The 26,478-nt window shown below is 32.4% G+C and overlaps 1 protein-coding gene and 1 pseudogene across 1 annotated transcript in view; one reads left to right on the top strand and one right to left on the bottom strand.

The window, feature by feature from the left end:
- The window catches only part of Ncam2 (neural cell adhesion molecule 2), a 472,605-nt gene that overhangs the window by 127,701 nt on the left and 318,426 nt on the right, over window positions 1-26,478 (bottom strand). The window contains exon 9 of the mRNA XM_026411794.2: window positions 23,865-24,015. Within this exon, the coding sequence (XP_026267579.2) occupies window positions 23,865-24,015 (151 nt within the window). The remainder of the gene's footprint in view (window positions 1-23,864; window positions 24,016-26,478) is intronic.
- Window positions 7,807-8,186, top strand: LOC113198936 (chromobox protein homolog 3-like; annotated as a pseudogene).

Raw genomic sequence — 26,478 nt, 5'->3', positions numbered from 1 at the left:
ATAAGAAATGATGGATCATTTTCTATAAATTTTATAAATTTGAAATGTAAGAATTAAAATAGAACCCTAAAAGTCTATTTAAGAATGTGATCAAATCAGTGCATTCATTTTGTTATTTTAAGAAAATCAAAGACAATTCTCTGGGTTCAGTGTAAGACTATAAAATACCCTCCATTTTGAATTAACAGAAAATGTGAGGCCAGTGTAGAAAAGTTTTTCATTATTACTTACGTAAAAAATTTAGATTTATAAGGTAAATTCAAAAATGTATTTTCTAGTCCTCATGTGATTAATTTTGAATAACCTAACTCTGAAATTTTGATCTTGACCATGAAAAGTAATTTCTGCATTAAATAAAATTGCCTAAAACACTGTAAGATACCACTTTATATTTATGGAACATACACTAATGTTTTAAAATACAATAATTGTTTACAATAATTGTAAACAATTTTTAAAGTTACTTATGTGAACATACATAAGGAATTCACAGTTAGGACATTTATGAAGAAATTAAATTGTTATATTAGTATGAACATTAAAAGAGGTGACAATATGCTTGCAGCAAAAAAAAAAAAAAGATGTTTAAGCTGAATTTTTATTCTGATTTTGAAACTCTGGGGAAGGCAGTCACTCCCAATTCATTGTCCAAAATTGTCAATAATCATCTATTTCATGCTTATCACTGTTTTAATATGAGGGATTCATATTCATCTATAAGAATAAGTTTCTAACAGAAAATAAGTTTATTATTACATAACTAACTGAATAAAAAGTATCCTACAAGAGCATGTACTTCAATTTCTAACACATTTTCATGACTTAAAATGTGTCACACAATGTAAGTGCTTCCCATGGATTGTCATTTTAGTAAGTTTTTATGATAAGAATCTTGTGACATTTCAAGATCAAGACAATGAATAGCCTGGTTTAAAAAATGGACAAAAGGTCAAAATAGATATATCTCAAAAGCAGACAAACTTTCAATAGATAAATTTAAAAATTCTCAATATCCCATATTACTGAAATAATGCAAATTAATTCCACAATGAAATATCACCTCAAACCTGTTAAAATGGCTATTATCAAAAGAAACAAGGTAAGTGATGGTGAGGTTATGGAAAAATGTGAATCCTTATATACTGTTGGTGAGAATATAAGTACAGTGTTCATTCGGAACTTTATGGAGGGTCTCCCAGAAAATTAAAAGTTAAATAATGTACAATCTTACAATCCTATTCTTAGACATCTATCCAAAGAAACTGAAATGAATATTATAAAATTTATTGGCATTTCCATGTTTATTTCAGCATTATTTACAAGCCAAGATATGGAATCAACCTAAATATCCTTAGGAAGGTGAATAAAAATAAAAATAAAAATGTGGCAGGGCTGGAGTTGTGGCTCAGCGGTAGAGCACTCGTGGGGCCCTGGGTTCAATCCTCAGCACCACATAAAAGTAAATAAATAAATAAAATAAAGGTATTATGTCCAACTACAACTTAAAAATGAATATTTTTAAAAATGTGGCATATATACATAATGGAATATTATTTAGCCATTAAAAAGAAAACTCTGTCATCTGTGATGAAAATGGAATGCATTATGATAAGTGAAATAAGCAATGCATGGAGAGACAGTGTATGATCTCGCTCATACATAGAATCTAGAATTGTGAAACTGAAGGAAAAGAGCAATAGGATGTTAGTTACCCAAGGCTGTAGTGGGAGTAAGGGGAACAAGATCTAATGGAGTTCAAAGGGCAAATGGGTTCAAAGATTCACTTAGACAACATAATAAATTTTTGGTATCTGTTATGATTTAGATGTTGTGGCCACTGAAAGCTCACATGTGAGACAATGCAAGAACATTTGGAGTAGAAAAGATTGGGTTGTAAGAGTCTTAACCCAATCAGTAAATTAATCCCTTGATAGGGATTAACGGAGTGGTAACTGAAGTTGTAGGGTGTGGCTGCAGGATGTGGGAATTAGGTGTGGCTGTGGGGTAGATATTTGTATCTGCAGAGTGGAGTTCCTCTGATCTTCTGCCACACTCTTCCACCAAGATGTACTGCCTCATCTTGAGCCCCAAGAGTCCTCCCCAAAAAGTCTTCTTTCTTTACAGTTTTTCTGGTTGGATCTTTCAGTCACAGGAGTGAAAAAGCTAACTAAAAGAGTCTATGACACATCATGGTGACTATAGTTAATAATCATGTGTCATATGTATATCCCAATTGCTATAAAAGCTAATTTAAAATGTTCTCACCAAAAAGCTGATAAGTACATGATATCATATATATGTTAATTGGTTTGATTAAATCATCTCACACTCTTTTCCATATAGCAAAAGATCATATTGTGCCAGAGAGCTCACAACAGCCCACACTCAGATCCAGGATTTCAGGAGGCCGGGTTCATCCCTCCCCCTGCAGGGCAGACACTGCCAGAGCCTAGCCTTTGGCACAAGACTGCCCCTTCCTCCCCAGACTACCTTGGGAGGTCAAGCCCAGCAGCCCAGATGCGCCACACCGGCCTCTACAGGGCCCAAGTGCACAGCAGGCCAGGTCAACCCCTATCCCAGTGGGGCATACACTTGCCAAAGCCTACTGTCTTGTGCAGGACCACCCCTTCTGACCAGTGCACTACTGGGAGAGCCGAGATCCAGCCTAGATGGATCACAACAGCCCATACAGGATGCAGGATTTCACTAGGCCCAGTCCCCCCCCCACCCCCCTGGTGGGGCGGACACTACCAGAGCCTAGCCTTTGGTGCAGGACCACCCCTTCCTACCAGCAAACTACTGTGGGAGGTCAAGCCCAGTGGTCCAGACCCAACCACTCCAACTTACTCAGGTCCCATACAGGATGCAGTAGCATCCATTGAGGGACACCAGCAGGGTCTGGAAGCCCAACAGCAAGGTGAGTTACAGCAATCTGCACAGGTACTACAAGAATATAGGGAAGAAACTGTAATATTTCAGATCCACACTGCAAGAAGGGAAGACACATAGATAACATAAAAAAGCAAGGGAGGAAAGTGCCTCAAACAAACCAGGGCACTATAATAACAGAACCCATGGACAGTGAAGTTGATGAAATGTCAGAGAAGGAGTTCAGAAGGTTAATTATTAAAATGATCTGTGAGTTAAAGAATGACCTAAATCAGCAAATGCAAGCAAAAATCGATCACTCCAACAATGAGATAAGAGAGCAAATACAGGTAGCAAAAGATTACTTCAAATGAGATAGAGACCCTGAAAGAAAAAAAGCCAGTCAGAAATCCTTGAAATGAAAGATACAATATATCAAATAAAAAACTCAATAGAAAGCATATAGCATAACAAACAGACTAGATCACTTGGAGGAAAAACATCAGATAATGCAGACAAAGTATACAAGCTGGAAAATAAAGTTGATCACAAAGTGAAGAATGTTAGAAACCATGAACAGAACATCCAAGAATTATGGGACAGCATCAAAAGACCAAATCTAAAAGTTATTGGGATACAGGAAGCACAGAGTTTCAAACCAAAGGAAGGCACAGTCTCTTCAATGACATAATATCAGAAAATTTCCCAAGCATGAAGAATGAATTGGAAAACCAAAGACAAGAGGTTTATAGGACACCAAATGTACAAAATTACAACAGAACTACACCAATACCCATTATAATGAAAATGCCTAGCATACAGAATAAGAATAGAATCTTAAAAGCCCAAGAGAGAGAAATCAGATCACACATATAGGGGGAGACCAATTTGTGTCTCAGAAGATATTTCAACCCAGACCCTCAAAGCCAGGAGATTGTGAAATAACATATACCAAGCTCTGAAAGAAAATGGATGCCAACCAAGAATCTTATACCCAGCAAAACTAAGTTTAGATTTGATGATGAAATAAAAACCTTCCATGATAAAAAAAAAGTTAAAAGAATTTAAAATGAGAAAGCCTGCATGATAGAACATCCTCAGCAAAATATTCCAAAAAGAGAAAATGAAAAACAATGATAAAAATCAGCAGAGGGAGGGATTACACTAAAGGAAAATCTAATCAGAGGAGAAACCAAGTCACATTAAATACCAAAAATTAACAAAAATGGCTGGGGATACAAATCATGTCTCAATAATAACCCTGAATGTTAATGGCCTAAATTCACCAATCAAAAGACATAGACTAGCAGATTGATTAAAAAAAAAAAGAGAGAGACACAGAAATATGTTGTCTCCAAGAGACACCTCTCATAGAAAAAGACATACTCAGACTGAAGGTAAAATCATACCACTCACATGGACTGTGGAAGCAAGCAGGGGTTTCCATCCTCATATCAAATAAAGTATACTTCAAACTAAAATTAATCAAAAAGGATAAAAAAGGACACTACATACTGATCAAGGGAACCATACACCAACAATATTTAATAATTATAAATATATATGCCCCAAACAATGGAGTAGTTATGTTCATCAAACAAATTCTTCTCAAGTCCAAGAGTCAAATAAACCACAACACAATAATTTTGGGTAATTTTAACAAACCTCTTTCATCACTAGATAGATCTTCCAAAAAAAGCTGAACAAAGAAACTATAGAACTCAATAATACAATCAACAACTTAGACTTAACTGACATATATAGAATATTCCAACCTTCAACGAGAGAATATACTTTTTTCTCAGCAGCACATGGATCCTTCTCTAAAATAGACCATATGTTATGCCACAAAGCAACTGTTAGCAAATATAAAAAAGTAAGGATACTACCCTGCATTTTATCAGATCATAATGGAATGAAATTAGAAATCAATGATAAAATAAGAAATAAAATCCACTCCAATACCTGGAGATTAAATAATATGCTACTGAATAAACAATGGGCTACAGAAGACATCAAGGAGGAGATTAAAAAGTTTTTAGAGGTGAATGAGAAAACAGATACAACATATTGAAATCTCTGGGACACTATGAAAGCAGTCCATTGCATGGAGTTCATTCCTTAAAAGAAGAAAAAGTCAACACAATAAATGACTTAAGACTACATCTCAAATCTCTAGAAAATGAAGAACAAATCAACACCAAAAGCAACAGAAAACAGGAAATAATTAAAATCAGAGCTGAAATCAATGAAATTGAAACAAAATAAGCAATTGAAAAAATTGACAGAACAAAAAGTTGGTTCTTTGAAAAATTAATAAAATTGACAGATCCTTAGCCAACGGAGAGAAGGAGAAAACTCAAGTCACTAACATATATGATGAGAAACAAAATATCAGAACAGACACTACAGAAATACAGAAGATAATTAGAATTATTTTGAAAACCTGCACTATAATAAAACAGAAAATATCAAGCATATAATTTGCCCAAATTGAATCAGGATGATATACACAATTTAAACAGAGGAAATGATGAAATAGCAGGCGCCATCAAAAGTCTACCAGCCAAGAAAAGCCCAGGACAGGATAGATACACAGGTCAGTTCTACAAGACCTTTAAAGAAGAACTAATAGCAATAATATCCAATTTATTTTAGGAAATAGAAAAAGAGGGAGCATTTCTAAATTCATTCTCTGAAGCCAATATCACTCTGATTCCAAAACCAGTCAAAGACACATCAAAAAAGAAAACTTCAGACCAACATCTCTAATGAATATAGATGCAAAAATTCTCAATAAAATTCTGGCAAATTGAGTACAAAAACATGTCAAAAAGATAGTGCACCATGATCAAGTGGGATTCATCCCAGGGATGCAAGGTTGGTTCAACATGCAGAAATCAATAAATGTAATTCATCTCATCAATAGACTTAAAGATAAGAATCATATGATCATCTCAATAGATGCAGAAAAAGCATTTGACAAAATACAACTCCCCTTTATGTTCAAAACAACAGAAAAGCTAGGGATAAGAGGAATATATCCCAACATCATAAAGGCTATCTAAGATAAGGCCCAGGCCAACATCATTCCAAATGGAGAAAAATTGAAGGCATTCCCTCTAAAAACTGGAACAAGACAGAGATGCCCTATTTCACCACTCCTGTTTAACATAGTTCTTGAAACACTGGCCAGAGCAATTAGATGAAAGAAATTAAAGGGACGCACATAGGAAAAGAAAAACTCAAATTGGCACTATTTGCTGATAATATAATTCTATACCTGGAAGGCCCTAAAAGTTCCACCAGAAAACTCTTAGAATTAGTAAATGAATTTAGCAAAGTAGCAGGATATAAAATCAACACCCAGAAATCAAAGACATTTCTGTATATCAGTGACAAATCCTTAGAAAGGGAAATGAAGAAAACTGCCCAATCTCAATAGCCTCAAAACAAAAATGAAATACTTGGGAATCAACTTAACAAAATAAGTGAAAGGTCTATATAATGAAAATTACAGAAACCTAAAGAAAGAAATCAAAGAAGACCTTAGAGTATGGAAAGATCTACCTTGCTCTTGGATAGGCAGAATTAATATTATCAAAATTACCATATATCCAAAAGCACTATATAGACTTAATGCACTTCTGATTAAAATTCCAAAGACATTTCTCATAGAAACATAAAAAGCAATCATGAATTTCATCTGGAAAAATAAGAGACCCAGAATAGCTAAAGTAATCCTTAGCAGGAATTGAAGCAGGTTTCATCACCATACCAGATTTTTAACTATACTGCAGAGCAATAGTAACAAAAAGCATAGTATTGTTGCCCAAACAGAGTAGTAAACCAATGGTACAGAATAGAGGACACAGAGACTAACCCACAGAACTACAGTTATCTTATATTAGACAAAGGTGCCAAGAACATGCACTGGAGAAAAGATAGGTTCTTCAAAAAATGGCGTGGGTAAAACTGGAAATCCATATGCAACAAAATGAAATTAAACTCCTATATCTCACCATGCACAAAACTCAACTCAAAGTGGATCAAGGACTTAAGAATACAACCAGAGACCCTGCATCTAATAGAAGAAAAAGTAGGCCCTAATCTCCAACACGTGGGATTAGGCCACAACTTCCTTAATTAGACTCCTATGTACAAGAATTAAAATCAACAATCAACAAATGGGATGGACTCAAACTTAAAAGCTTCTTCTCAGCAAAAGAAACAATCTGTGAAGTGAATATAGAGCCTAAATCTTGGGAGCAAATCTTTACCCTTCACACATCAGATAGAACACTAATCACTAGCATATATAAAGAACTCAAAAAGCTAAACACCAAAAAAAAAAACCCAAATAATCCAATCAATAAATGGGCCAAGGACCAAAAAAGACACTTCTCAGAAGATGATATACAATCAATCAACAAATTCATGAAAAGATGTTCATCATCACTATCAACTAGAGAGATGCAAATTAAAACCACTCTAAGATTTGCAGTAATGGCAGTTATTATGCATACAAACAACAATAAGTGTTGGTGAGGATGTGGGAAAAAGGTACACTCATACAATGCTGGTGGGACTGCAATATGCAGCCAATATGGAAAGTAGTATGGAGATTTCTTGGAAAACTGGGGATGGAACCACCATTTGACCCAGCTGTCCCTCTTCTGGGTCTATACCCAAAGGATTTAAAAACAGCATACTACAGGGACACAGCCACATCAATGTTTATAGCAGCACAATTCACAGTAGCTAAGCTGTGGAATCAACCATAGATGGCCTTCAATAGATGAATGGATAAAAGGCCCCTGCCCCTTCCCCATCTGATGTGACTCGAGCTTGAGGCACACAGGGTTGGAGATGCTGCAGGTCCTCAACCTGGAGCATCAGAGGTGGTGATTATAGCTCTTCAAGTCTGCAATTTTAAAAATGGCCTCCAATAAGACCACATTGCAAAAAATGGGAAAGAAACAGAATGAAAAGAGTAAAAAAGTTGAAGAGGCAGAGCCTGAAGAATTTGTGGTAGAAAAAGTCCTAGACCGATGTGTAGTAAATGGAAAGGTGGAATACTTTCTGAAGTGGAAGGGATTTACAGGTGCTGACAATACTTGGGAACCTGAAGAAAATTTAGATTGTCCAGAGTGAATTGAAGCATTTCTTAATTCTCAAAAAGCTGGTAAATAAAAAGATGGTACCAAAAGAAAAATCTTTATCTGACAGTGAATCTGATGATAGCAAGTTAAAGAAGAAAAGAGATGCTGCTGACAAACCAAGAGGCTTTGCCAGAGGCCTTGATCCTGAACGAATAATTGGTGCCACAGACAGCAGTGGAGAATTGATGTTTCTTATGAAATGGAAAGATTCACATGAGGCAGACTTGGTGCTGGTAAAAGAAGCAAATATGAAGTGTCCTCAAATTGTAATTGCTTTTTATGAAGAGAGACTAACTTGGCATTCTTGTCCAGAAGATGAAGCTGAAGCTCAATAACTATTTGCATTGATATATATAGGTTACTTTGAACAAATAAAAGCTTTCCGTATTTGCTTTCTTCATCAGAAAAGAGCATTTGATAAGATGGTATATTTCCTGTGCTTTTCTAAAACTTGGAGAAATTTCCGTAGTTATTACTCAGAACTTGTTTTTAACTCATATGCCTAAGGACCATTCTGGGGGTTTTGTTTATTTGTGTGTGTGTGTGTGTGTGTGTGTGTGTGTATGTGTGCATGTGTACATAAAATACTTACATAATGGTTTTGGTTTTTTAAACATTCACCAACACAAAAAACAATGAGTAGTAAACCCATGTTCCTGAGATGCCATCATCCTCTGCAACCTAAGAAATGTCACTTCAAGTTAAATTGAAATTTTCCCTAAACTTAACCTTTCAGATTAAATAAGTGATTCTGTAGTTAATTGGACACTTTAAATTAGATAATTAAAAGCACATTAAATTTATATCTGTCATCACATAAATGCAACAGTTTTATTTGCAAAATCCTGAAAGGAAAAATACTATCACTATACAACTTCTGCACCCGGGCAAGTAAACTAGACAAATCCTAGTTTGTCTTAAAATTATTGAAGAATGAAGTAAGCATGTTAATAGTTCTTCTAGTTAGCCATTCCTTTTTTAAAAGTTGAAATCTGCATACTAAAAGGTCATAATTCATGGAATGTCTTAATATTTGGCTCATGGAAACCTGATCAGATGGCTAGAGATGTTGGCAATTTATAGCCTGCTCACATAAATTGGTGAGGGAATTTTTACAGTCTTAACTATTGATGTGTTTTCGTCACCCCAGTTCATCCTTAACATGCAGGCTCGATCTTTTCAGTATTTGGATTACTGGTTCAACACAAGCTAGGAAAATAACTTTATAGTAATCAGAAAGTTACCCAACTGTATATTGTTTACTTTATTATAAATACTGGTGAACAATGGTCAATAAATAGTTTTATATTCCTTTAAAAAATGAATGGGTAAAAAAATGTGGCATATATACTCAAAGGAACATTACTCAGCAATATCAGAGAATAAAATCATGGCATTTGCAGGTAAATGGATGGAGTTAGAGAAGATAATGCTAAGTGAAGTTAGCAAATCCTCAAAAAACAAATGCAGAATATATTTTTTGATATAAGGAGGCTGATTCATAGTGGGTTAGGGAGCAGGAGCATGGGAGGAATAGATAAACTCTAGATAGGGCAGAGGGGATAGAGGGAAAAGGAGGGGGGGATGCTGTAGTTAATGCTGGTGGAATGTGATGATCATTACTATCCAAAGTATGAAGACAGGAATTTGTGTGAATATACTATGTATACAACTAGAGATATGAAAAATTGTGCTCTATATGTGTAATAAGAATTATAATGCATTCTGTTGTCATATATAAATTAAAAAATATATTAAAAAAAGATCACACTTTACCTCATATGAGACTTCAAAAAATAAAAGAGAGAGGGAATCTGGCCACATGCATATACTTATGTACATACACACACTGACAGAATAGCAGATGTAAACAATGTAAAAGAATTTTGCAGTTGTCAAGACCTTGATGTTCTGTAGCAGTTTGGATGTTCTCTTTTGTTTTCTTTCTTTCTTTTTTCTTTTCTTTTTTTTTTTTTTAAGAATTAAGTTGAACTTGATAATTGGTTTCTAAATTCCTTAAACTCTAAGATAATTTAGGAAAGGACACAGGAATTTGAGTTTTATATTTTATATTTAAATATAATTTCTACCACTTATAAAATGCATCAGACCATATAAAATGTGACATTCGTTTTTGGCAAAATTGTATAAATTTTTTGGGACAGTGCTATTTATTCCATGTATAGGAAAGCCTCTTTACAAACAGGGATTCTATAAGGAAAAATACTATAGTAGTTCTTGGTGGTAAAAATATTGATTTATTTTTAGTCCCAAATCTTCTTGATGATTAAATGTTAATAAAATTGTATGAGTTACAGCTTAAACTGTAAGAATAAGGATATTTCAAAGAGGAAATAATACAAATGCAGACTTTAAAAAAATTCAAGGAACCATGTTTCTTTCACCTACTATTGCCGTGAAATGTTCCCTAAGGAGAAATTATTTAGATTTAATTAAACGGCAGCTGTACAAGCAGAAGGCTGAGATAGAACATTTAAACAATTCTTATGTCCATGACCTTGACTGAATTTCTGATTTAGAGTTACCAGAATCATAGGAGACAGTGAGGTTTGCCTGTGTCTGAATCTGTCACCTTCTTCAATGTTGTGTTCAGAACAAACTTTTCCCATGCCCAACCCTGTTAATATCTGGAAATACAAAAGAAACTTCCAAGTCTGATCTCAGAGTTGGTAACTAGTTGTACCTGTTTTGATAAATATCACCTTTTGTTTTCTTTTTTATTCTTTCTTGCTGAGATGTAGATCTGGACTTATAGCTGCTATTCATTACTGCATTCTGTCATTGTTTGAGATTTTCTGACTTGATTACTTGCTTAATGCAAACCATACTCTTTCTCTTGTCATTTCTGCTCAGGCTTTGAAATCTATCTTCTGAACATGATTTATTTGCAGTTTGTATGTGTGACCTAAGCACAGTCTTAGTGCTTCCTGTATTCTGACCTTTACCTGAATTCTGCCAGCTCAAAAGCAAGCTAAAGGTGATAACAACCACACCACTGGCTCTGGGAATTGAAATATGAAATCTTTGACCTAAATCTGCCATAGGTCATGAATAATATTATCAGACAATTCACCACAGGAACTTGAGCTCTCCACTTACTGAATCAAATAGAAAAGGTATTATTTGAAAAATGAATGAAAACCAATGAAAAATAAATTTAAGTCTTTTAAAATCACATTGATGATATCATGTGTTTTATCCTGTAAACAACACTGAGGATGAGAGCAAGGCTCTTTACTGGGCTTGATGCTCTGTGAAGTGCAGTTCTCAAATTTGTTTCTTTAGCATTTTAACAACCACAAATAATAGTAACAGATTTTGTAATGTGTAATGGAGGTTTTATTTTTCAAGTTTTGCCATTCATTTCTCACTACTGAAACACAATCTAAAGGAACATCTTTCCCTTTTCTCAGTATCTACTCTTAGCTCTCCTATCTAGGTCATGGTCACTACCAGGTCTATTTTAGAAGCCCCTTACTAGTTTACAGACCTACTTGTTTCTACATTAAGCTAATGTTAGTACCCAACTTTTATTATGGTTTCAGAGATGAATATAAATTGACCAATGCCTATCTTTGTGACTTTTTCTCCAGTTAGCTTAACTGTGCTCCTTAAATCCTAGCTACCCATAAACCTTTCCTCCTTTTAATCATTTGCTCCGTCCCATTTTGAGAAAATTATAATATCTACTTAGTGAATCAAATGAAAGGATATTATAAAATAAATGAAAATGAATTTAAGTATTTTAAAATCACAAAGATAATATATGTATTGTCCTGTACAACATAACTACAGGACATAATTGTATTTTAGTTAAATACAGACCTTTTATACAATGGTGGTCATGTAGGATTTTATGCCTAGTGACATTTTAGCCTCTTTATTTGATCTACAGACACTGTGTGATGTTCACATAATGATGGAATCACCTAATGAGGCATTTATTAGAAGCATCATATAAATAATCAGATAGTTTCATGTTCTGTCTCCTTAATTGAAGGGTGGGTACTTTCCTTGTAGTTCTATATACAGCAACTGAATTTATACTTGACACACAATAGGTGCTCCATAAATAATTATAAAATTAGTGACTGGAGTATAAGTATATATTCTAACTGTTGTCAATTATTTAGCAGAAGAGGAAAAATATATCTTCATTTGTATTATGTTTCAAAAGTTTGGACTCCATTCTAGGTTTTATTTATTTATTTTTCTATTGTAATACATTATCATTTTAAAACTCTGCCTATCTTGTGAAGATGTTAGCTCCTTAAATTAGTTGAGAATTAACTGCAATAAAAAATTGAAACACCTTATCATTTTTTTTCCAAGCGTTTGAATTTTCTGATTTAACTACCAAGGGAGTAAAAGCTAATATATCCTTTGGCACATTTAGAGGATAATTCAATTAATGATTTCATAGATCCAGTACTGTATGTTCAGTCATATGCAGAATCAGCTATGGCAATTAACTGGATTCAGTCCATGTACCATGGGAATTCAAATGGCCACATGGAATACTAAATTAGATGAATGCTTATTGCCAATTAGCTGTAACACTTGATGTGCATTTTTTGTATTAAATTTCAACAACCAAGTTATGCATAAATCTTGGCATATTTTATGACCCTCAAGTCAAATCATATTAAGAAATGCCTGTGTATGACTTCTTAGAATATACCAGGTTTCCCTTTAATTTAATGTTTATTAATGATATAATAATTCTGACCATAATAGAAGATTTGTTATAAGCAAGGTGACTTATTCATCTTACTAATATTAATCTTTCTATTTATCAAATATGTCTTTCCTCATATGACACATGAAGTACAATAACATTATGTTGTAATAGCCATTTTTACCTTTATATAATTTTCCATAAATAACTGTTATTATTAGGCATAATTTCATGTAGATATTTAGATTTCAGATATTAATCTCCATAAAAATGTCTAAGTTATCAAAGAAAGAATGATTGCTTTTGTAGACATATAGAAGTGTTAAAGTTGTTTTATTAATAAAAAAAGTCAGTTTCCTTAGAAATGATATGCATTTATTCAAATGAAATTATAAATTTGCTTATTAATATACGACCAGAAATGTTTATATATACAATGCTTATTATATAAATGAAATTTTTGAAACAAGTAAAATAAGCAGTCATAAAATTAAATGTTGGTCAGGGTAAGAAAAAATGCATATAACTCCTGTTTTAGCATTAATAAATGAAGAGCAATTGAGACAAAAATCAATCATTTTACTAAGTCTGAAAAAAATCACAGAGATAAAATAAAATATAAAGTTTTATAAAAGTCTTTTTGACATTGAGTAGACCACACCAATAGTTACTCTTATAATCTTAGAAAAATTTTATCTAGATACAAAAAATCAGATTGTCTAAACAAAAAGAAATGTCTTCAAATGCCTTGTATGTAATAAATAATATTATCTATCTATTTATTTATTTATTTATTTATTTATTGCAGTGCTGAGGACTGAACCCAACCTCATGCACGTTGAGCAAACATTTTACTGCTGAGTTTGTTCCCAAGATTTATTTATAATTAAATAAAGATTTAATTATTGCTGCATGTTAAAGCATTTTAAGATTCATGAGTGTTAAAAGCAGTCCTTGGGAGAAGTGAATTTCTCTCATCAAAACTTCATCTCCATCCCAAGGACGTAGATGGTTTATTGTGTCCATAATATTAGAACATAGAAAGGTAACACTTGATGTACATTTTTTGTATTAAATAATTTTTTGTATTGAAATAAATGGATTAATGTGAATATATGCTGTCCTATCAGTCACTGTATTTTCACTATACAGATTCCATATTATATTTTTCTTAGTTTCTACATCTTTAAAAACTGTGACGATTTTACTTCTTAAAGATTTTTACACTTGCTGTTCACTTTTGTACTCTATGAGACATGCAATTATAAGTACATTAAATTATATGTTATTGTATAATACTTTCTAAGCTGATCTAGTAAGTAGACTCTCACTCCTGATACTTGGTGCAATATTTGCTTTCAATCATTTGCATGTTTGAAAAGCACTGATGCTACTCTACTTATAGTTATAAGATAAAAATAGTAAACTGAATAATTATAATTAAAGGTTTTTAAAGAAAGATACAGAAATCCCATTTACTCCTTTAATCAATTTAAAACAACTTATTGACAAATATGTTTTTTCTCATTCAATATGTAATGATTATTCAAGCATGTTGAATCCACTTAGAGAAAATATAAATATGCATATTTTCACAAACCTAAATAGTATACTAAAACTAAGCAATATTACCCTTTTGACCATATAATTAGAAAAAACGTCCAATTTTACATTACAATTAGGAATGTAATATCCCTATATCCCTGTAATTCATATTTTTTCTTGCAATGTTGCACTGCATATATTCCTTAAGAATATGGCTAGCACAATTTCTTAACACAAAATCATGAAAATCATTTGAGATAAGCTAAGACAAACACAACACACATACAATAATTTAATACTAAATTCAGTTTCAGGTTTTATATAATCTATAAAAATTGCTGCATGTTGAATATGCCATTTATTCTTTCTTATAAAGGATATGCCCTGATACTTATATAAGTGTATGTTGAAGTGATGTCAATAAATTAAAATCACACCATAAAATTAGCTTCATTTATTTCAATACTGGTCCCCCTGTTTCCACTTTTATATCCCTTTCAACCTATTCTTAATACCACATCCAGGGGCATTTCTGCAAACTTTAGTGTGGGCAGTTTATTCTCTGATCAAAACCCTTAGGTAGCTTCCCATAATTTCTAAAGAACTCCTTAAGATTATGAACCTCTATACAGTGCTGTCCATTGCAAGTGCAATTTTCTTTGATGCATGGACAACCACAGATTAGATGTCCAATGTATATTTTTCTAAGAGCTATATTAAAAATGAATAGGTCCATTTAATTGTGATAATGCATTTTAAACCAATATACTACTCTGGACAAGGTGCATCTGCATTATCCATAAATCCAAAAACATCCTGAGGAGGAAGAAGAAAGAATGGGGGTAACAAGCAATGTGTCACATATGCTACATGTGTCTTATTGTGTCAAAAGGCTAAATATCAGGGAAGTCAGTGAAGTCCAAAATGTGTATGTTACAACCCCAATTCTTACTATGATGGAATGTGGAAGTGAGGCACTGGGATATACTAAGATTTTTTTGAAGTCACAGGGTGGAATTGTTAAAATGGGATTAATGCTCTTGTAAAAAGAGACAATAAATTTGTGTGTGCATTCACCAAGGAAAGGCCATGTGAAGACATAAGGAGGAACTGCATCCTCACAAAGCACCCCCACCATGCTCCCATCCTGATCTCACACTTCCAGACATGAAAACTGCAAGATGAAATGTCTGTTGTTTAAATCACTCTGTCAATGACACCTCACTACAGAACCCTAACCTGAAATACACCTTGACTGTCCTAATGACAACTGGAATCCTTATGGCAAGGTGTTCATTCCTGAGTAAGAACAGAAAGCTAAACCAAGGTGGAGGTAAGGTTTAGTGTTTTTCTGTTAGAGTTGGAATAGGTGTCACAACACAGTGAGGAATCTAGTAGTTATACAAAATCTTGATTCCAGTTGTTTGTTTGGTGTTCATTCATTTCCAAGGTTTAGCCTTTCAAGAATTGGATGTTTTTTAAAATACTAAAAACATCTCACCACTTAATCTCTGAAATACATTTTAACAACAAGTTTTGATCTGAATTAGTATATTTCAGAGAGAGACAAATTGTAATAAAAGTAGAATAAGCAACAGAATCTGTGCACAGGAGAGAGAGAGAGAGAGAGAGAGAGAGAGAGAGAGAGAGAGAGAGAGAGAGATTGATTTGATATTTGACATTTCCCCAGGAAGTTCATGCAAGGATTGGGTTAAAAAATACTGTTGAGCAATTAAAGGCTTTTCATGTTTCTTTTAAAATGTTCTCTTTTAATCATCTGCATGAAGAGATGTTTTACATTCTCTTTTTCTGTCCTTGAAATTACCATACTTGGTATAAAATCTAAATAGTTGCAGACAGAGGAACCAAGTTTTATCTGCAAATGAGACATTCTCTTTAAAGTTTTAAACATCCTAAATATATTATGGTGTGTATAAAAGTCAGGATCATAAGACAAGATTTTAGTCACAGATATAAAATGTGTATCTGCTGTGACCAAGGAATTTTTGCAATTTCTAAAAGCTTACTAAATTTTCATTTAATGTTAAATTCATGTTCCCATATTATCTACCTTATAAGGTAGAATCACGATTATATTGAGAGACTTTAAAACTTGCATAAAGAATTATTGGACAAAGCACACATCCATTAATTCTATTGAATGCTTGTAAATATGGAAGAAACATGAATCAGTATCACAAGATTAGTTAGTATTCCCAAAACCTTAGTATATATTTGATATTACTAAGTACCTCTTTTATATTACAGAGAAAGCACATTTACAAGTTGCTATTATGTCTAATATTAATTAAAAATCAGCTGCAGCAAACTCAATTAGAAAAAAATGTAAGTGAAAAAATTCAATATTTCTTAACATGCATTGTTACCATGTTACTGTTAAATTAAATTTATCACATAAAATAATTAAGTCTAATTAATAGTTAATATGTAATGACTACCTACTCACAAAACTTAATGATATTCTAATTATAATCAAACATACTGTGTAATTGGTGCTTATTGCATTAAACTACCTATCACATGCCTGTTATCTCTTTGTTTTCTAAATTGGAACTTTAGTTCAACTCCTGCTTCTTAGTAAGGTAACACCTTTGAAACAGTGAAAATGAACTGGCAATATGCCAAGGAATCTGCTTAAGCTGAACAACAAAAGAAGTTTGGAGCAAAAAGGCTTAATCTTTTAACACTTTAAATTTAGTATTATTATAGTAAATGAGGCTGCTATCAAGTTATAAATGGTTTGATTCTTTCCCACTAACTCTTAGCAACATTATAGTGTAGTTGCTCAGTTCAGGTGGTAAAAATTCTTAGAATAAGAGGTTTTGTGACACCATGTAATGTGTGTTTAATTTTTATAGCTTTATAAATGGTTTTTGATAAGAAAAATGCATAATAAAATTATTTTAGGCATATCTAATATGTATGTGTTTAATTACAATAATAGCTTTCCATTGTTTTTCATGTAATGTACTAAGAAGTACATCACTATTATACATTTCTAAATATCTTATTTAATGTAAATTAGGTTTCAATTGCCAAAAGGAAGGTTATTAAATAGCTTCCATACATATTATGATTATTTAGTTGTAATAGAAGACTAAATTAATTAACAGATGCAAATCCTAAAATGACCAAGAGGATGAATTTATCTCTCAGTAGATTTAGAGCAGAGATTTTAGAATTCATTATCCATGGTTCATGGGGTAAAGAAATGAATGAAAAGCATAAATTGTGAGCAAAGAGACAGAAGACCCAAAACACAAAAAATTGAAACTTTAAAACTAAAACATAATAATTTCTGAATTAAAACACTTATTCTATAGGCCCAATTGCAGAAAATAGACGATGCAGTAAAGAGTTACAGGGAAACAACAAAAATGATGTGGTGTCAAAAGCACTGGGACATGAGTCTATGAGATGTCTCTCTACCTCTGAGATAATCTTGAAAGGTCTCATGTATAAGTAAAGTCAAAGTGTGATGAAAAGATTAGAGAGAAAAAAAAATATTTGAAGAAATAATGACCCCAAACTGTCCAAGTGTATTGACAAACATGAATCTACAGCTTGAAGAAACTCAGCATACACTGAACAGAAACATTTAAAGAAAATCATATCTAGACACATTATCATTAAACTGGAAAATAACAAAGATAAATAAAATAGCTTGAAACAGCTAGATAAAAATGATACATGACACAGAAATGAAAAACAATACAAATTACATAGATTTCTCTTAGAAAAAAAAACTTACAAGAATGTGAAAACAAATCTAAAGAAATGTCAACCCAGAACTCTTACCAATAAAAATTTCATAAATAAAATGGTTCAGGAGTTGATCTTTCTACATGAAAAAAAAAAATCTAATTCACTTTATTCCAAGGAAATCTGCTGTACAAGAAATAAAGAAATTTTGGGGGGTTAATAGAAAATTTAGGTTTTCAAGGAAAATGGAAAAGCAAAAGAAATGGTATTTAAATGAATAAATACAAAAAATTTTTCTCTCCAGTTTTTAAAAATCTTCATAACTATGTGAAACTAGTGTTATTATTATTTTCAGTTAGATTGTGGATGGATATGGATGCAATATATAATGACGTTAATAATAAAAAGGTCAGTTGATAAGAGTGACTGTAAAGGGACACATGTGATAACAAGAATGCAGCACATCATAATTTGCTAAACACAAATAAAGCAAAGTTCAGCAGGACAGGTGAGTTTTACATGACTTGTTAAAAACATATGAAATACCTAAAATAAATTCCCTAAGAGTTCACATTAAAAATTCATAAATAAAGAGAAAAGTGAATGCAAAACATATAAGAGACAGGAAATAAAGAAAGCAAAACAGAAAATGTCAAACTAGAACACAGATAAATGATGGAAATTATAAATTTTAAAAAACTAAAAGCTAAAACTTGGAACAGATCAATAATTTCGGCAAATGCCTAGCTAGATAAAGTAAGATATTTTATCAAAATGTGGTGCAATATCTACTAGATATATAAATGGAAATATAATAAACAAATCCAAAAAATGGACTCAAAATAGACTTAGAAGACCTTAATGTAAAACTTAAGTCCACAAAGTTTAAAATGCAAGCATATGCAGAAGTCTCCCAGACCTTTTACTAGGTAATGGTTTCTTAAAAAGAATATAAGCTGTATGACCTTAAAAGTCCAAATTTATGTATTTGATAAACTGGAATTAGTGAAAACTTCAAACTTTACCTTTTCAAATTCTACATTAAGATGCCACAGAAATCAGGCATTGTGGGAGGCCAACCTTACCGGTGACTGAGTTACATTCCCCAGCTGGGTGCTGAGGCGCTCAGTCACAGAAATGGGTGTGTCTTGCTACAGCCCCATGGGTGAAGCTATGCTCACCTGTTCCTTTGTAATATAACCCCTTGCCCTGTTTAGGACAGAATCTTCCTTGGAAGTGCCTTGTGTGTGTCCCCTCCTCTTACTGTGCCCTTGGGTGTGGCCTACCCAGGTGTCAGTCAACCTGCTGACAGTGGACATCATGAAGATAGACTCAGCCCCCTGATACCTGACCCCTTGCCTCATTTGAATAGCTTCTCCTCAATAAAAGGGGTCAGCGCATGCTCTCTCTCTCTCTCTCTCTTTCTGTGGACCTTTAAGGTCAGAGGAGCCGTCACAGCAACCCCAAAGAAAAAGGTATTTGTATCTCTTGTGTAGTTATTTTGTGCAGCCCAGTTAGCCCAGTTCAACTGGAGTAACCCCTGAGCCTTTTAGTCATGGGAACAGAAACCCGGCAAGGTATGGTGGTGGCTTGGGAGGCTGGGGCAGGAGGATCACAAGTTCAATGTCAGCTTCAGCAATTTAGCTAGGCCCTAGGCAACTCAGTGAGACTCTATCTCTAAATAAAATATTAAAAAAGGACTGGGATGTTGCTCAGTGGTTAAGAACCCCTGGGTTCAATCCCTGGTATTAAAAAAAAAAAAAGCCAAAGAAAATTGAAAGTGGGCATGACTGCACATGTCTGTAATCCTAGCTGCTTGGGAGGCTGAGACAGGAGAATTTCTCAAGCTCAAGGCCAGTTGAACAGTTAAACAAGACCCTGTCTCAAAACAAACAAATAAACAAACAAAAACCCCCAAAGAAACAACAAAACAAGACAAAACAACAATACCACAAAACCCAAAGGGCTGCAGAGATAGTATTTCCACTAGGTATAAAATAAATAAATAAATAAATAAATAAATAGACTAGAAAAAATGTTTAAAATATTTATTTTCATGAAGCAGAAAGCATATGCCCACATGATTCTCAAAAAATATTCATGTTTTGCATAATATCCAATATCTGAAAACAAAAAAATGGCCACCAACATACCAGAAAACTTCTATGATCTGTGTATAATAGAATAAAAGAAAGAAACATAATAAATTATTGATATACAGATATATGTGTCAATGAATATTAAATGAAAGAGCTCAGCAAAGATAAATAATGGAATGGGAGAAAATATTATAAAATAATACACTTGCCAAAGAATTAATATTCAATACACACAAGGAACTGAATTCAATAGCAAGAAAAGGCATTATGTAATTTTAAAATGGTCAAAGGACTTGAACTTACCTTTCTCAAAAGAAGATACTTAACTGGACAATACATGAAAAAATATATAGCTTCACTAATTAGAAAAATGCAAACTAAATCCATATTAAGGTATCATCTCATACCTGTTAAAATAGTTTATATTAAGGAGATGACAGATAAGTATTGAAGAGGATGCAGAGAAAAGGAAACAAGCTTTTATAGTATGCCGTAAGTTGAAAAGTAAATTAGTGTTGCCTCCATGGAAAACTGCATGGAGGTTCCTCAAGGGAAAATAACAACAATAACAACAACAAAAAGCACCATATGATCCAGTAATCCTTGTGGGCACATTACTAAGTGGAAATAAAATTAGCAGCCTCTAGAGAATCTGTACACCCATATTCACTGTAGCATTATTCACAATAGTCAAGATATGCAATAAATATTAATGCCCATCCAGGATACAAGCATAAAGAAAATGTGGTATGTACACCCAAAGACTTACTTTTCAATTGTAACATGGATGAATATGGAAGGCATTACAGTAAGTGAAACAAGTCAGGCACAGAGAGAAAAATATTGTATGAGCTCACTTGTTCATGGGATTTAATAAAATTGAGTTCATACTTTATAGAGTTCAATGATAGTTACCAAAGCCTGGAGGGGTGAAAAGGAAGGAGAAGGGAAGCTGCTGAACACAGGATGCAAAGTTTCAAATAGTTAGGAGATATAGGTTTGGAAGTCTATTGCATAGCCAGATGGCTATCATCAATAATAATGTATTGCATATTTAAAATAACTAAGAGGGCAAATTTTAAATGTCTCACCATAAAATAAATTGGTAATATATATTAATATACAAATATGTTAGTCATTTTAATTTAATTGTTGAATACTGTATAAATACATCAAAACATCCTATTGTATCCCATAAATATATATAATTATAATTTGCCAATCAAGAATAATATAAATAATACATTTTTCAAAAACACCTTATTTATATACCATAAATACAGAAAAATGTTTACAATATGCCCCTAATGAATGTAAAAGAAATATTTTAAAATATGAAATAAAAATAATAGTACATGATTATTTGCATATGAATTATAAAATATACAAGGAAACTATATAATTTTATTTTGAACTTTAGGATAAACACTTATCTCAACATACATAAGCTGAAAATAATTAATATTTAAGCCTATAAAGGAGAAATGAATTTGTGATCAAAAGAAAATAGTGCTTTGTTAGAAATCAGTCCTTGAAAAATAGATATCCTAAAATAGATATAGATAAACTAGGTATCCTAAGTATTTTTATATTAAATTATTCATTTTACTAAAATATTACAATAGCAAAGAATTCACATTGTAATATAACATCACTTTTATCATTTTCTACATAGTTAAAATCGGTGACAACTAAAAATATCATATCATTATATATTAGAATTTCACATTATCTCCAAGTTTTTCTCCACCTATCCCTTTCACATATGAATATGTGTTAAGTTTGATTTAATCTTGTTAGTCCTGGTGTTCCAATAAAGGAGGATCTGTTTTATTCTTCTGTGTGTCTGCTTTCACTCATCACAGAACCTGAATCTTAAGGTAGATACAATTGGCTTTTATATGTTTTTTCATGAGGTTTTAGAATAGAGAAATTACATATCATAGTCTAGGTTTTTATTTATGTCATACAGACACCTATGCAGTCATTCATGGATGATAATGCAGAAGTCCTAAGGTATCTTTTATGGATATGGCTATGCTTGAGGAAAAGCACTTTTTAATGGTTTGAGTATAAAGATGCCACAAAAATAAACCTTTTATTCCATAAAGAAAGAATCTGAGATCCCAAGAATGCAAGTTATACTGCTGAATAGCACCAACCTTAGAACGAGCATATTAGTTAATCTTAACAGTCTAGTGTCATGAGCCATTCTGCCTTACCCTGTCTTGGAAATATCAACTATGTACATTTTTCAAAAGCTCCCCTTTTGTAATTACTTGCAACAGGGATTTAATAATAGTCTTACAATATGTTAAATAACTTTTAATTTATTTTTAAAAGACAAAATAAGTCCTAAATATTGTTTTCTTAGAGTAAGTTGCCTAGCCCTTGTTTGAATAGTTGGAAGAAGCCAGTAGTATTCAAAGGTCTTGTCTTAAAAATTGTTGGGCACCTTCAAATGTTAATCATATATTAAGACCTTAGGTTTACTTTTATTTATATAAATATTAAACAAAGACAAAAATGTAAAGAAAATTTTGTTCTAAATAAACATATTTCAAATTACAAAATATAAACAGGTGGAAGTTTGAGGAATATTTTCATTTTTCCCATTGATGACCTGAGGAAGGAATGTACAATAATGATGATGAAAAAATAGCTGCACATAATATGAGGGGAGAAAAAGCATATGAAGTAATTTAATATTATCACTTCCTCCTTTGTACATTCTCCACAATATCAGGGCTATTTGTCTATCTGTTCGGTTTTTAAGACATGTGATGAAAATAAAATGACTTTCTTGGAAGTCACCTAATATTAGCAAAGTGAATAAATATGTAAAATAACATACTTAACTTATGTCAATTCTTGAAAAAGTGTTTTCTTTCTAAAGGGATTCTCAATAGAAAATGTGTCTTTTTTTTTCACAGTTACTGTTGCTTTCTATCAATATAAATGTACCAGAAATATGCCCATAGAAATGTTTTGTCAACAAGAGTTATCTCAAACATTTCTACTAACACAGCTATGTTCCTTCAAGCATCAGAGAGTTTCTAACACTGATGGTTCATAAATATTTATTGAGAATGATGCTAAATTTCTTCCTTTTTAAATAACATATATAGCATCTTACTTTAAAATTCTATTCAATGACTTAAAGTGAACTGTGAAAGCCCAGCTTGCATTAGCCTTCTTGCTTCCCAATCTCATAGTCATGAACACTTTTTTTTTTTCAAATTTACTCTAAAAACTGGCCTAGTAATTGTCCTATTTTCAAGACAGACAACAAACACAATCTGGATAAAATAGAAGTACTGATGCATTTCACTGTATTTATGATAGTGTTTCATATCTTAAGAAGATGCAAAATAATTTAACAAAAGAATAAGAAATGAAAAGAGTCTTTGCATATGTGAGGCACAGAATCATGATATATTTTTAAAAGCACATGTAAAAGTCTAAGGAGTCATTGATCATTTTTGATAAGTGATATGATTTAGCTAACGCTCAGTTTGGGGTTAAATATTATAAAAACGAAAGTCATCATTCCAGGATGGGCCATTAAATATGCAGCTCTGTGAAATGTCCCATTACCTCCACTAGATGTCTCTAATAACTGACTTTGAATGGCTACATTCCTTCTAAATGCTATTCATTAAACACTGAAACAGGAATTGCACATGTATTTTGATTTTCTTTTAAAAATCATATTTTTCAAGGCAGATGAATTTGCTTTAATAAACATACAAATTGAAAGTAACTTACATTCAATATCAAGGTACATGCTCTTTTGATGTCCTCCAATTCTACTTGCTGCTTCACAGTCGTACCTCCCTGAATCTGACAGCTTTACATCTTTAATATGCAGTGATGAGCTTCCATGTTGCCCTTTGACTTCAATGCGGCCGTCTGGGCTCTGTTTACATTGATTCAGGAAAAAGAAAGATTTTATGCTTGTTTGTCTAAAACAATGATCATACTCATGATGCTTATTAAATATGCATACAAATGAAAATAACCTCACATCAGCATTTTAAAAAATTTCAAAAGTACTGTTTCTGCATTTTTTACTTATTGTTCTTTATCTTATCCACTTCACTTGCTGCCTTTCTTACAGGGACACTGACATGTAGTGACCATTTGGATATATATTTTATCAATCACTCATATTTAGTATGCTTTTTGCTTTTTAAAAAGTTTTCATGTTCTTCTTGGAAGGATTTTGTTGGTTTCCAATTATATTCACTGCGAATACAAATGCTGTCTAAAAACTACCAATGAAAATCATATTTCTGCTATATTTTGGTTAGGTATTTTGTCTTATTCATTTTTGAATGGTAAAATAGTATCACACATAAGCAAAATTTACACCATATTCATCACAGATAAATTATTAAACACATAGTAATCACTACTTAACTTGTTCTTAGGAAGTCATTAGAAACAATATAGAAATGATTAATCATTTATTTCAGGGATATTGATTCAAATAAAGGAATTGCTTACAATTGAATATTGTATAGATTATATTTCCAATGAGAATTCTTGTTGCAATTTAACTAGCATACCACATAAAATTTTTTTTCAATCACATAAATACCTTCATAACACTCACACATAAACAAAGCTAGTATATTGATTGAATTTTACTTCAAATAGAAAAGATAGCAAACTTTTAACAATTTATAATTCATTAGAAAAAGTAATTTACTGTTTTTAATAGATTATTTTCAGTATTTGAGGTTTCAGTGCCTCAATGAATTATTATATACTATACATGTATGTTTAAAATGTCTATCTTACAAAAATGATCAATTTTATATGTGACCAAAATTCACATAAATTTTAGTACATGTGAAAATTGTTTCATAAAAACTTTGATTATGATTATCATCAAATTATTTTTTATTCATATCAAAGACTATTTCACAGATGTTTCTTAATCATAATATTGATTTAAGGGCACAGGAGAATTACTTTCTTGTCATAACTTTATTTATTAATGTAGTTATTAGATAATCTTAAATCTAATTTAAATTGATTAAATTATCCAGTCACTCATATTTTGTTTACTATCAGAAAGGTGGTGTTCAAAACCAAGCAACTTAGAATAGGATTGCTATGCCCAAAATACGTTCACCAAAATCTAAATATTGTTAAAATAAAAAGTAAAGTGAGATATTCTAATTTTTAAGATGTTCAGCTGCCAAATTGATTTAATTAATTGAGAGAAAAGGACAAAAAATGAAAAATTGACAGAAGTTTAAAATCAGAATTAGTAAACCCAAAAGCCAAATCACCAATTTCTTCCTAAAATGACTGGAGGATTTTCATAATCTCACGCCCTTGAGCCAGGCTTCTCTTTTTAAGCACTGACTCTGCTGGCTCTCAGGACATCCACCTGCCCAGTGTGCTCCCAGTGTGCTTCTCTGACTACCTCTTGGTCTCTGCTGCAGATTTCTCTCACCATAGAGGAACCTTGGATTCCTCCCTGGATATTATTCTCTTTTCAGTGCACACACTCCAGTTAGGCCCTCTCTTGCCTGCCCACAGCTAAACTGATGCCCTCCCATGAATCTTTCTCCTGTCAGAATCCGTCTTTCCTTGGAGATGTGGAGTCAGATATCTTAGTTCCAGAGCATGACCCTTTGAGACCTGCCTTAAATCACAATGCACAGGTCTAAAATCATCATTCTCCACCACCAGCACAATCTGTTCTTTTTTTCAATGAATGATTGTAATTATTTTCCAAGACCCATGCTATATACTATGTGCTCACTCTCGGATCAGTTTCTAAAATTTAATTTACTTATTTTCCAATTGCTAAAAGATGTGAGTCTGTCAACTTTCTCAACGTTATCCTTTTCTATTTTCAGAAACAATATTTTCTTCAACCTATCTGCTGTCCACCTCACCTGTTCACAGTCTCTGGTTGCACTTCTTTGAGTATAAAGACAGGGGTCTTTGGATTTTAGAGAGAACAATTATACCTTTAGGTTGATCCTGACCCAGAAGGACTCCCATACTCTGTGAAAGCCACTGAAATGATATTGCCTATATTTCTTTGACACAAAGTCATTACAGCTGAAGACAGTATTTTTTGTGTAGCTGTGAATAATTTTAAAATGCAACTGATCTTATTTTAATTCTCATGGCAACTTCATGAATATTTCTTCTTCCCCATCTCTATTGTTGTAAATATCATCACTGTACAAAAATCAGTATGATATTAGTAATAATATTGGTACTTCAAAGTTATTATCCATATATATGAAATTGTTAACAGAAATTTTGGAGAAATACAGTTTCTTTTCCTTAAATGAATCAAACAATGTGTGATTGACTGGGAAATTATTATTTTCAGAGTTAACATTGCATT

The sequence above is a fragment of the Urocitellus parryii genome, chromosome 2 (genome assembly GCF_045843805.1).
Source record: "Urocitellus parryii isolate mUroPar1 chromosome 2, mUroPar1.hap1, whole genome shotgun sequence".
NCBI classification, from domain to species: Eukaryota; Metazoa; Chordata; class Mammalia; order Rodentia; family Sciuridae; genus Urocitellus; species Urocitellus parryii.
The sequence above is the reverse complement of the archived record's forward strand: the minus strand, read 5'-3'. Positions and strand labels throughout refer to the sequence as shown.